The sequence below is a fragment of the Drosophila mojavensis genome, unplaced genomic scaffold (genome assembly GCF_018153725.1).
Source record: "Drosophila mojavensis isolate 15081-1352.22 unplaced genomic scaffold, ASM1815372v1 contig_80, whole genome shotgun sequence".
NCBI lineage: Eukaryota > Metazoa > Arthropoda > Insecta > Diptera > Drosophilidae > Drosophila > Drosophila mojavensis.
In genome coordinates, this window is record NW_025318906.1 from 13,278,168 (window position 1) to 13,291,344 (window position 13,177).

General features: G+C 36.7%; 2 protein-coding genes across 2 annotated transcripts; both read right to left on the bottom strand.

Annotated features, from left to right (window-relative positions):
* Nucleotides 1-7,825: 7,825 nt before the first annotated feature.
* Nucleotides 7,826-10,098, bottom strand: LOC6579740 (NADH dehydrogenase [ubiquinone] 1 alpha subcomplex subunit 11). The gene is made up of 4 exons (XM_002005586.4): nucleotides 9,990-10,098; nucleotides 9,532-9,794; nucleotides 9,381-9,475; nucleotides 7,826-8,135 (listed from the first exon to the last, which is right to left on the bottom strand). Exons 2-4 carry the CDS (start codon nucleotides 9,786-9,788, stop codon nucleotides 7,972-7,974), a joined length of 516 nt encoding a protein of 171 aa, XP_002005622.1. The 5' UTR covers nucleotides 9,789-9,794; nucleotides 9,990-10,098; the 3' UTR covers nucleotides 7,826-7,971.
* A 653-nt stretch (nucleotides 10,099-10,751) lies between these two features.
* Nucleotides 10,752-12,148, bottom strand: LOC6579741 (thioredoxin-related transmembrane protein 2 homolog). Its single transcript, XM_002005587.4, has one exon. The coding sequence runs from the start codon at nucleotides 11,861-11,863 to the stop codon at nucleotides 11,051-11,053; it is 813 nt and encodes a 270-aa protein (XP_002005623.1). The 5' UTR covers nucleotides 11,864-12,148; the 3' UTR covers nucleotides 10,752-11,050.
* Between the last annotated feature and the right edge of the window lie 1,029 nt (nucleotides 12,149-13,177).

The window sequence follows — 13,177 nt, forward strand, 5'->3', positions numbered from 1 at the left end:
TTAGTGAATTTTTTTTTTATTATTATTATATAAATTATATTTTAATTAATATTTTATAATTTTTTCAAAATTGAGATTATCTAAATTTTAAATATATATATTTTTAATAAATATTAAGAAATTATATATTTTTATTATTCTTATTATTATTATTATTATTACTATTATTATTATTAATATTATTTTAAGTTCTAAATTATTTTCTACATATTATGAAATATATAGTAAATTTCTAAAATGTATTATAATTCATAAAAAAAAATATTATTGTTTTTTATTCTACTTCTCATCAACCTAAAATTCATTTATAGTTAAAAACCTGTCAACCCTTTTGGTTCATCTCTCCTAGAGAGTACAAATAGCAGGGCATAAAAACGGAAGCTAGCCGAAATTGAAGCAACTGTCGACAGCCACAGCGATACAGAGAAAACGAACGAGAGACGAGACAAGCGAACAACAATTAAAGCGTGACACAGTGAAAAAGCTAGACAAAAGGAGGCAAAAGCTAAATGCGTTCAATAGATAACTGCGAAGCAGCTCACAGATGGCCGCACCGAATAGCAATTGAACGAATCGAACAGTGCCTCAATGGCCGTACGCAAGTAAATGGGTCTCCACAGACCCCAAACCTCAGACGCCCAGCCGCAAAGTAAAAGTCGACGGCGTCTACGCCCTCGCCCTCGCCCCAAATTGTGGCGCTTGAAATGGACTCGCCTCGAAAATGTCAGAGATGCCGGAATCCGATATTGCCATGAATAATACACCATACATATATGCATGTGTGTATATATGTATGCCTTTGCCTAATCCAGATGCACTACTTCAGCTTGCCGCCTGTGTTTCTTGATTGAAAAATTGCCCAGCCAATGGCTACTAAAATTCCATTTGAAATTAACTTTACGTTAAATGGAGCTGTAGAAGATATGTTTGTGTGTCTGTGTGAGTGTGTAATATCTTAGATATTTGTAAGGAGCAAGAGAGTTAGGAGCAATTGCTTGAATAGCTGAGGCATCAAGGAATTCCATTCACTTAAATAGCTAAAGGTAGGATGGAACTCTATTAATTTGTTAGTCTTTGTAAAATAAATGTCTTGAATATAAAGAATTTTAATATGATAAAAAAAAATTTGAGAAATATGTGTTCAAGATATATGAATTTATATATGTCTGTTTAGCACAAAAATATTTTATTAAATTAATTTTTTAAATTATTTCATTTATATATTTTTCTATAATTTCAAAGAGTCAAGACTCGATAATTTTTTAGAAGTAACTATCAGAATATATATAGAAAACATATATAAAACAAATGCTCCCTTGTGTATACTTTATACCATATATGTATGAAATTTCTTCCCCTTATATATACATTTATTATGCATGTGCCTCTCTAGAAATTGTAATTTCTATTAATCAATCAAAATGTTCGTAAAATGGTTTCGATTGCTGAACCGAGTAAATGAGTGTTTGCCCAAATTGTTGCTATAAGCGCTTAATTCACAGGAATTAAGAGACGATAACCCAACTCAAATCTGACTGATGTTCCACCATACGAATCCAACGCCCCGACATGGCGTGGAACCCCATGCGATCGACATTGAACAATGGAAACTCTTCTGAGATTTTTATCAACCCAAAAATTATGATTTGCTGTGCATAATTGAATCAATTAAGTGATGGACGAGAAAGCCCAAAAAGCCCAAAAAGATATTATTAACTTGGGAAATTTTAGAAGCTGTTGACTGAGAAAATACCCTGTATGAGAAGACTAAAAGAATACTTTAATAATAATAAATGAAGAAAATAATCTATGAGAAGACAAAGAGAATACTTATATAATATATAATGTGACTTGGGGCATTAATATAAAAAGACTAGAATCTCTAGACTAAGAAAATACCCTGTAAATAACAACTAATATGAGAAATAGAGCCAAAAATATTTGAACAACTTTCCTATACCTAGATATATTATGATACTTGAAAAGTTAACTGTAAATGTGCTGCATAGTATAGTCGTGTATACCCCAATGCCTTTTTGAGTGCATAAGCAACATAATTAATGCATTCAAACAAATTCGTGCAACAACATGCGTTGTAAATGGAATTGTGAAGAATGCGCAGCAGAGATTCAACATTGCCAGCATAAGTGAAAGAGCGACAGAGAGAGAGAGAGAGAGAGAGAGATAGAGAGAGAGAGAGAGATGTAAATAAGTATGAGTGGCATCAAATGCAGTTCATAAATAAGGGCGTGCAGCAGCATAGAGCATAGAGCACAGTAGCTGGGGCATGTCAAGTACTTCTGTGGCAGTAGCTAGTCGTAATTGAAAGCTTTCAAGCTGCTGCAATTGATGGGGCGTGAGGCGTGTGAGGGGTGTGGGGCAAAGGGCTGCGCCTGCGCCTGTGCAAGGCACTGACGCACTTGCATATGGATCGATGTCAATCGACTGCCATTAGAGCCACTTAACAGCAGCAATGCGGATCAAATTGATTTTAAATGCCAGGCAATAAACGAGAAGAAAAGAAAAAGTTCTGTTGCATCTTGAGATTGTTGGCTAAAGTTCACATGCAAAAGGCTTTGGGCTCACGCCCAGCTCACGATTTACTGAGCGGAAGTCAGTCGTAGCTAAGGAATGCCAAAGACGCCAGCCCCAACTATATTCAGGCATTTCCCTACACTTTTCGCATTGCATTCATGTGGGAGACAAAGTAAATTAGCAGCTGCCACAAGAGTCATAATTGAAGACGCTGGCAAAGTTGGCAAGAAGAATGAATCGTATCATAGCTCTCTCTCTCTTTCTCTCTCTCTCGTTGTCTCTGTTGCAACGGCGCAGTGTCGCAGTTCATTTGCAACAAATGTTGCATGCACAGTCTGAGACGAATTTCCACTTGATTTATGCATGTGCATTTTGTGTCGCTCTTCTTGTGTTGCCACAATTTTCCCCGATTTATGATCAAATCTGAAATGAAATTCATTTTGCAAACTTGCTGCCCATAAACATCATTGCCATGTGCGACATGTTCGCCATGCAGGAAGTCAGAGCGCCCTGTGGCCGAATGCTCGAATGTTGTTGAACCTCTGCTTGGGTGCTGCAACAGTTTTATTGTCAACGCGGTCCATTGCCAAGATGTCAATCAAAACAACTGGAGCATGAGCGACAGCCCACTCGACAGGGCACAGGCATTCCAGAGAACGATAAAACATATGTGCATAGACCATATAGTATATATAAGCTAGATATATTTATATTGATACAGGGTATGGATGGAATTCGGTTAGCCTGCTGCAACTTGAGCAACAAAAGTGCTGCCACAATTGATGGATGCGAAAAGGAAACGTTAAAGAAATCAATCTGTCGTTGGAGTGGCTGAGCGACCAGTTTACGATGAGAGGGAGTGAGAGAGATAGAGTGGGAGAGAGGCACCCCAAGTAGACCCCAAACGCGTGCTATTGTCGCTGGCCCAGCATCAATCGCTTTCCCATTCACAATCACTTCAATCTTGTGGCCTCTGCCCGCACCCTCCTCGCCAAGCTTCCCACAGCTGCCAAATGCATTCAATCACTTTATTTGTTGCATCTCCAGCGGCAGCATCCTCTTCATCTTGTTGCCCAACTGAGAAGAAATATGTATTTTATTTACTTTGCACTTATGACCCCCATGCCGGCGCTCGCTGTCGCCGATCGGGTTAAGTGAATCTGATACGAAGACTCTCCAAACGACTCTGCATTTGCATCTCATCTCATCTCGCTTTCGAGCTGTTGCTGCTGTTGCTGCTGTTGCTGCTGCTGCTGCTGCCTTTCATTTCCCGTCGTCTCTCGTCTTCCGTTGAGTGTGTTTGGCCGGCAGCCACACCGAAATGTCATTGCAACGACAAACATAACTTGCGATCTCCCTCTGTCTCTCTCTCTCTCCCTCGCTCACTGTTTCTCTGACTCTCTCCCACCCTCTTCTTGACCATCGCCCGCTGCAGCTGCACATTACTTTAGATGCAAACACTGATGGATTGTGTCCCTGGCCCCAAAGATCTCCATGCTTATGTGTATCCACATAGCCAGTAGCTAAATCATCTGATGTGCGCTAAGAAGCACAGTGCTTCAACAAATAGTTGCATGTATTTGGGGAAAAAATATATGAGACACACTTTAAAAATATTTTAAAAATACATTGGGTATTTTATATAATTTTATATAAAATTATATTTAATTATTTTAAGAAATTTAAAAAATACTTAAACATATTATTTAAATATATTTATTTATATATTATTTAAACAATTAATTTTAAAAAGTTTTTATTATTTTAATTTTTTATTTTATAAAATTATTTAAATAAATATAAAAAAGTTCAATTAAAAAAGTTTAAAAAAAAAAAAAATTTATAATAATCGTATATATATTTATTTTATTATTTTTATACGATTATTAATATTTATTTTTATTATTTGAAACTTTTCTTATTATTTATATACGATTATTAATAATTATTTTTTTTATTATTATTATTTTAAACGTTTTTTTAAACTTTTTTATTATGATTTCTTTATTATTTTAAAAACATTATTTAAAAAAATTTTCAAAATATTTATTTTTGTATATACCTACAAAAAAATAAAATAAAAATACTTTGCAAGTTTATAAAAAATGTATATGTTGTATTCCATAATTCCTTTGACATTGAGCCACTGTGCGATTGAATGACAACAACAACAACAACAACAACTGCAACAACAACCACAGCAACTGTGTACGGTACTTACAGATGCATCTACAGCCACCAGTATCTGTGTGAATACATGTGTGTGTGCTGGCAACTGTATGAGTGTATGTGTAGTCTTTTGTGCTACGGGCTGCCTTGTCGCAGATCTTTAATTGCAGAATTGTGTTTCGCTGCCAGCGCCTCAGCCGCACATAGATGAGGATGGATGCGCATTGTGGCAGCGCGACGCGCTGGCATTACCCATCTCCGGGCCGATCTTGGTGATTAATTGACGTTGGTGTCGCGTGAGCTGCGCGGGTTTATTAAAAGGATTACAAGATGTGAATGTGCGACGACGACGGACTCCACTCGAGTCGCAATTCCATAAATGCCAGCATAGACCGATGCAGCCAGTCGTAATAAGATTAATTACGAACGCCGCAGCAAAGAGTCGAAGCACAAACACAAGCACACTCACACACACACACTTATATATAATAAGGCACAATATTTTGACATGACAATTAGAAACTTGAAGTCTTCCATTGTCATTTCAAGTGCCTGCATTAATTCGAAAGCTCTAAGTTCTTTAATAATATTCATAAGGCACAAATACTTTTTGGACAATGCCCCCTGGGACCGTTTAGCTGTAATCCTGGCCAGACATTTGCATATATTTAGCCTTTGTATCCTTTTGACACGCGAGGCTCTGCAGGATAAGTGTCATCAGGGGCGCAAATAATTGACTTTTAATAGAGGGTCGGGCCCGAGCAGCGTTACGCCAATTAGTGGAGAGTGTCATTAAGGGTCACTTAAACATATTTTCGGTAGAAATATGAGGGATATACTCCCAGCTGGATATAACTGTTATATATGAGATATATTTATACGCCTAAACGATTCATTTGCTTCAGTGGCAGAAAGTGAAATTCGCAAATGTTTCGTTAAAACATGCAATTTTTTTTTCTGGCTTTAATGAACTTTACTTCAGTTTTGTTTGCCAATGCCAATGACGATGATGATGATGATGTCATCGCCCAAGACAACCGTACGAAAGCGCAAAGCATCCAATAAATCACAACCCGATCGCACAGTTTATGCTCATGCTCATGCCCGACTCGTGACAGCTGGATACCCAACTATGGCGGAGGCTGTGGATGTGGATGTGGCTGCTGCTGCTGCTGCGGCTGCGGCTGCACGCCAAACACCCGAGACAACGAAGTGGAGCAGCTGCCAGAGATTAGTCAGTTTCAGTGACTGGCAGCACTGGCGGGACTCTTGGCGCACTTCAACTCTCTCGGGAGCCCGCGCAAGCTGCTCAACTGGTTTGCCCGACTGCACCAAGAGAATAAAGGGGGGAGAAACGTGCACGGAGATCAAGGTGAAACACTCGAAACACTCGGCTCAGAATTCATTATGTTAGCCAACTAATTGCTTAGAGCTGATATATATGTGTATATATATATATATATAGAACTGACTGCGGCGCATATCAATTTCAAATGCAAATCACAAATGATCATTAAATCTCAATAGTTATTTAGCTAAGCTTTAGTTATAACACTAACGAGACAAAAGCTTAACCCACTGACTAATGCCTGCCAAAGTGATGTTCATTTAATATAGGCATGGATTGGTCTCTAAGTAATGAGATCGGCCTTTAAGATCGTGAATTATACGAAAATATTTATATTCAAATTGTTTTTGAAGTCTAACAGGCATTAAAGAAGGGGAAGACAACTTTAAATTAGAGGCATCTCTAAAGCTATACTCCCTATACTAAACTCGCTAACCAATATGCCCGATTCGTTTCATTGAATGTCTACAAAAATATTGATTAATTGACTAACTGTGCTAGTGATCGACACACATACAATAAAAAGTCTCACACATACATACATATATACCTCATATACCTAAAGCTTAGCCGAGTGAGAGCCCACAGTGCTTAAAAAAAAAAAAAACAAAATAAAATTATAATTCATAATAATAATTATTCATTGAGCTTGAACTTTCGCACATATTGAAGCGCTCACGTTTAATGAACGCTAATACATAATATAAACAACAAACTGAGAATCGAGTAGAAAGACCATCATTATCTTGCGTAATGCAAGCTTAACGGTTACCAACTTAGAGGTCACTCACAGATACAAAACCAAAAACTTCTTGCCAAGAACACGCCACAATGAAACCGCAAAATTTATGAAACACTCTGAAAACGCAGAGGTCTTAACCCTCATGCTTTCCGCAGAGTCGAATCTTGTTTCCCAGCTGCGATTATTCATGCTCAACACAAGCAGAAGAGCTGCGTTGCAATTTCCAATTTGCTGGAGGTTAAGAAAGCGAAAACCAAAAAGACATTAACAAAATAGGTAAGTAAAATTTCCAACTGGCTAACAGGAAATGCTCCAACTTACCAATTCTCTCAGCAAATTGAAGGCATTTCCTGAAGATTTTCTTGGAGCTACCAAAAAAAATAAAAAACCGAAAAACAGGTTTGGTTTTCTCTCAGTTGGTTCTCTAATGCTCACGCCGGAACTTCATTAAAACCTAATAATGTTTATTTAGTAACACCTTAGCAGCTAATTTGTTTAGTCCCCCGAAGCATGTGCACTTAAGGCGATAAATGCGCTTTGCGCCTGTTCCAATCAAAAAGCCAGCTTAAAGCTTTATGATTGTTATGCGTGTGCTGTCACAGATATACATAGGCATATATGTACATATGTATGAACATACATAGGTAGATACATGCTGCATGACTCACGGTCACGCTTAAGAAAGGTAAAACGAGGCATACGAAGAGAAAATACCCAAAATGACGAAGTGCACATTCATGAATTTTGAAATGGGCCGCCAGAGAATCAGAGAACCAGAAAAAAAAACAGACAAAAACAAAAAACTGCTAGCTTAACTGTGAGCGTGACTGGATTCCAAAAATTGTTTCGTATTGCTGTTGTTGTTGTTTCTGTTGTTGTCTGTTGACTGTTATGTGATCAGTGACTCTTTGGCTTCAATGATTCGCGCCAGAGTGCTGAAAAGTGCTAAAAAGTACTTTATGTGACATGTTTAAAGTTGAATTTTTGTTTGCATAGTGCTTTCTTTTGGTCGTTGACAAATGTTTTAGATATCACTTCTCACTTGGCGTTTATTCATTGGCAGTCAGTTATTTTGCTAACCACACAATTGCCAGCTTCTCATCTGTACATTAATAACTAAAAACACGAAAGAGCTTTTAACCATTTGAGAGTTTTTCTTCTGTATAACTCTAGCTCTTCACTTCTTCTCCTCCGCCTCTGTGGTCCAGTTCCCGGGACGATCGGCCATAAGAGTGTAATCGTTCTTGGCAATGTTTACGCCACCGTATTGATGCGTGGGCGAATCGGGGAAGAATTCCCAGCCCTGTTCAATAGACATCTTCTTGATGACGCCGGCAATGCCTAGAAGTAAAATGAAGTATTACGATACAAATCGTTTAATATAAATATTGCAACATTGTATTTAACGTAATGTTAACGTTATATTTAAGATAATGTAAGATTATATATCAAATAGCGTCTAATAAACATATTCAAATTACGTAACACTAAATCCAAATGACGTAACGGTCAATTCAAATTACGTGACTTTATACTCCAATGACGTAATGTCATATCTGAATAACGTAACGCCATATCTGTATAACAAAACGTTATATCGAAATATCGTAATTTTATATCCAGATGGCGTAACGTTATATCCAAGTAACGTACACTATATCTGAATAGCGAAACGCCATATTTGAATAACGTAACGCCATATCTGAATAACAGTAACGTTATATACAAATAACGTAACGCCATATCTGAATAACGTAACGTCATATCCAAATACCACAATGTTATATCCATATGGAGTAACGTTATATCCAAACAACGTAACGCCATATTTGAATAACGGTAACGTTATATCCAAATAACGTAACGTCAAATCTGTATAACGTAACGTCATATCTGAATAACGTAACTTCATATCCAAATACCGCAATGTTATATCCATATGGAGTAACGTTATATCCAAACAACGTAACGCCATATCTGAACAACATAACATTATATCCAAATAACGTAACGCCATATCGGAATAACGTAACGCCATATCTGAATAACGTAACGTCATATCCAAATACCACAATGTTATATCCATATGGAGTAACGTTATACCCAAATACCACAATGTTATATCCATATGGAGTAACGTTATATCCAAATACCACAATGTTATATCCAATGGAGTAACGTTATATCCAAACAACGTAACGCCATATTTGAATAACAGTAACGTTATATCCAAATAACGTAACGCCAAATCTGAATAACGTAACGACATATCTGAATAACATAACGTTATATCCAAATAACGTAACGCCATATCGGAATAACGTAACGCCATATCTGAATAACGTAACGTCATATCCAAATACCACAATGTTATATCCATATGGAGTAACGTTATATCCAAATACCACAATGTTATATCCATATGGAGTAACGTTATATTCAAACAACGTAACGCCATATCTGAACAACATAACATTATATCCAAATAACGTAACGCCATATCCAAATAACGTAACGCCAAATCGTTAACGTTAACGTTTGATAAAATGTTACTGTACGTCCAACGTCGTTACGTATACTCCTTACCGAGAAACAGGCCAGTCACAAGGCCAGCCACATGGTTATGTTTCCATGCACCAAAGACACCACCAGCAGCAAAGCCTCCGATCAGATAATTTAGTCTAGAAATAATGGTGATCAATTAATAAACATTCCGATTCATGGCTACTTAACTCACTTATCATCCTTTCCGCGAATATTTGTGGCAGCAAGCGTAGTTACCGTAAATGCTGTAGCCATGCCCATCAGTGGACCCGTGTTGTAGGCGAAGCGTCCCAGTGTGGGTATGTAGCCCTGCGGCTTGGTGAGAGTTAACACGTCAAATGTAGACCACGCCAAACCGGCGGCAATGGCGTATTTGTTTGTGGCCACAATCTTGCCAAAGGCATCTTCGCCATCGGGATAGTCGTAGTATTTCGAACGTAAGATCGACATATTTGCCTAGATGCAAAATAAATGCATGTAAATAATAATCGCATATGTATGCCAACGATGTTGTCCACGGCTCTAGCATTAGCCAAGAGTTTTATATTAAGGTTTGGACATCGCGATATAGCTTAAATATTTCTCTACAGATTTTTTATTTTGCTGGACTATTCTTTGAACCATTTATGCTTTAAAGCTTAATTTACTAACCTGCCGAATTTACGTAACTATTTCTAAACGAAGAATTATTTGACAAAACAGCTGTAGATCAGTGTGTACTTATTATAAAAAAGGTTAAATACGAAAATACCAAAAATACAAATGGTAGCAATGTGTTTACTTTTTATTTCGATATCGATTGAACAAGTATTAGATTTTTAATTTTTTTAGATATTAAAGAAATAGCACACTTTTTCTTACAGTTCCAAAACGAGCATAACATTGATGGAAAGAAGTCAGATAAATCGATAAATTTGTAGAGCAACCGCCAATTTAAAGTAATTGCTAGAAACTAAATATTATGGAATATAGATTTAAATAGAATATATTAAATGGAAACTATAATGCATAATCTTTCGAATGTATATTAAATTAAGTCACTGACCTAACAGTAATTAAAAAGTTACTGAAATAACTTTAATTTTTTCGCCAACCTATATTTAACCAATAATTTATTCAATATCCGCAACTAAGTTGGATTTTCTTTATCAGCACTAAGCTAAGAATTTATATCCAAATATTCTGCAGCGCCGTAAGCCGGCTATAAATATAACTGGTATGTTAAAATTACATTTTAGATATGTTTACTAACATAAGCTCTTCCTGTTAACAGCAGCTAGAATTTGTATCTAAATTTATATATAATATACCTTATGCAAGTTGTCTGTCTGAAGACAATATTAACAACGGAAATGCTTGTTTAAATGAATTAAGAAGACGAAGACGAGACAAGACCAAAAACAGATGAGCTCATTACAATTGAACTGCACTTAAACAGCTTAAACAATTTTATTAATTACAATTTATGACTTGAATTTATCTAAAAATAATAATTTAGGCAATGGCAACGCTTTGGGTCTTTTACATAGTTGTATGTACGTGCCAGCGCGAGCTTTGTTATATTTTGTGCAATGATCAAATAAATTAAAAATGAGCTACAAACTAAACAATTAGCACGTACAAAACAAATTGCAATTTGATGAGAATTTTTTGTTATTTTTTGGGTGTACAATGGGACGACACTTCACATGTTTGCCCTCTCGATTGCTTAGCTATTTGGACTTCTTTGACTCCACTGGCGGCTGCTTTTCGACAGACTGCTTGTAGAGCTGATTTAATCCAAAGCAGGCTCTCACATTATCGCTGGAGAAGAAAAACTTTTGCAATTTTCCCTTGGCATCGCCGCAAGGACGACGATCCACCTCCTTGCCCTGCTGGAAGAGTATCACAGTGGGCAACTGTTTGGAGAAGCTGCTGTCCGAGATGTGATACTTGGCCGCAACGTCCGGGAAGCGTCCAATATCGATTTTGCCAAATTTCAATAAATTCGCATTATATTCCGCCGACAGTTCAGCAAAGATCGGTGCAAAATTCACGCAGCTCGGATTCCAAACAGTGTAGAAGCATATTAACCAGCTAACCTTCTTATCCCTTACCAGCTCCTCCTCAAAGGTTTTGGCATTACGGAAATAGGTTATGTGCTCAGGGCCACTATATGATGGCTCCGGCAGCAGCATTCCAACGAGCACGCATATCAGCAGAAAGCCCAAGCCATAGCGAAAATCTGCATAGGCCCATAAAATCATATTCGCGACTTTTGTGTAGAGAAACGACGAGGTCAAATAGTTGATCATGGTGACACTGCCCGTTTTTCGTGAGCGTATCATCACAACAATCATCAGAAAGAAGAGTATTTCCACTTCACGGCTATCCATGTCGCAGACGTCCTCCTCCTGGTTTGCATTCTGGAAAAGGCGCGTGCAAATCACTTTCGTCTTCTTTGACACCAGATACGATACGGCCAACAGTATATTAACCCAGTAGTAGGGTTTTGCCAGCACTTTCAGCTCCTTTTTCCATGACATCGTTTAGTAATGTGTCGTTTTTCTATCTGGGTCACCTTTTTAATTAACAACTTCCCGTATTTTATTTTTTTGTTGTTAGCTAATTTTGGCGACGAACAACCTGAACGATATTCAGCTACTCTATTAGTACTGCTGTGCGCGTAACAGAATTCTGCTAAGTCAAAAAGCGGCAGCAGCTGCTGCTCAATAAGCACTGTTATAAAATTGCGAGAGACCAACAGCTGTCATTAAACAGTGTTGTAGGTGTAATCAAAAACCGAACCCGTTACACTTAAAAATAAATTCAAATATAATAATGGAATTATTGGAAGCATTTGTCTAAATAGAAGTTAATCTCATGTGTTTCTTTCTGTTGTCTTATTTTGCAGACAAAAGGTCAGTATGCCGCAGCTGTTGCTAGACTAGCCGAATTCTGTTCACCTTAATTTTGCCACCTTAATACGAAACATTTAAAATTGAGTACAAACTACTTCAAATGTAATTTCAAGGGCCAGGTTAATTAATATATTTTTATTTGTTTACATTTATTTCAAACAAACAATTAATCTGATATACTATATTTTGATTGTAGAGCAATTATAATGTCTTTTGATAGCCTTGCACACTACAAGACCCGCCTAATCTATCATTCAGCATGTGTTGTTCGTATAATTCTATATACATATATATATAGGTTGTACTCTAATCAGGATTAATAATCATTCTACGTGACTGCGGACGCTCGTGGCTAGACAGGCAATTAAGTGTCACAATTTTGGGCAACCTCCTTTATTTTTTGTATACTTTATTTATTACTTTTTTGCAAAAAAAAAAAACTTTGCTGATTGCAGGCGTGAAATGATGCATGCATTTTACCTATAGTCAGCAAATCGCGCGTCACAGACTTGCACATCTGACTTAAATGTATTTTTACAATTATCATTTATAATGCTCTCAATAAAATATTGCAAATATAGTACATACAAAGCATTTCCATGAGCCTGGCAACAGCGCAACGCACAATGTAATCAACTTTTAATATAATTATTACGAAAATGAAAATGGTGTCACAGGGATATTTAAGTAATTATAGAGAATTTAAATCGGAATCGTAATATAAGCCAATATCATTTTGTTTATTTATTTACTTTACATATATTTTTTTTTACATTATAAACAATCACACAGCTGGTAAACAACTACTGAATAAACAAAACAAAAAAGTCAATATATATTAGTAAGGTCAGTAAATGCATCAGCAGGCATATATGTATGTATATAGTAATTATACATATGTCTATATGTCTGATCTGATTTTGTACTTGAGTACAGATA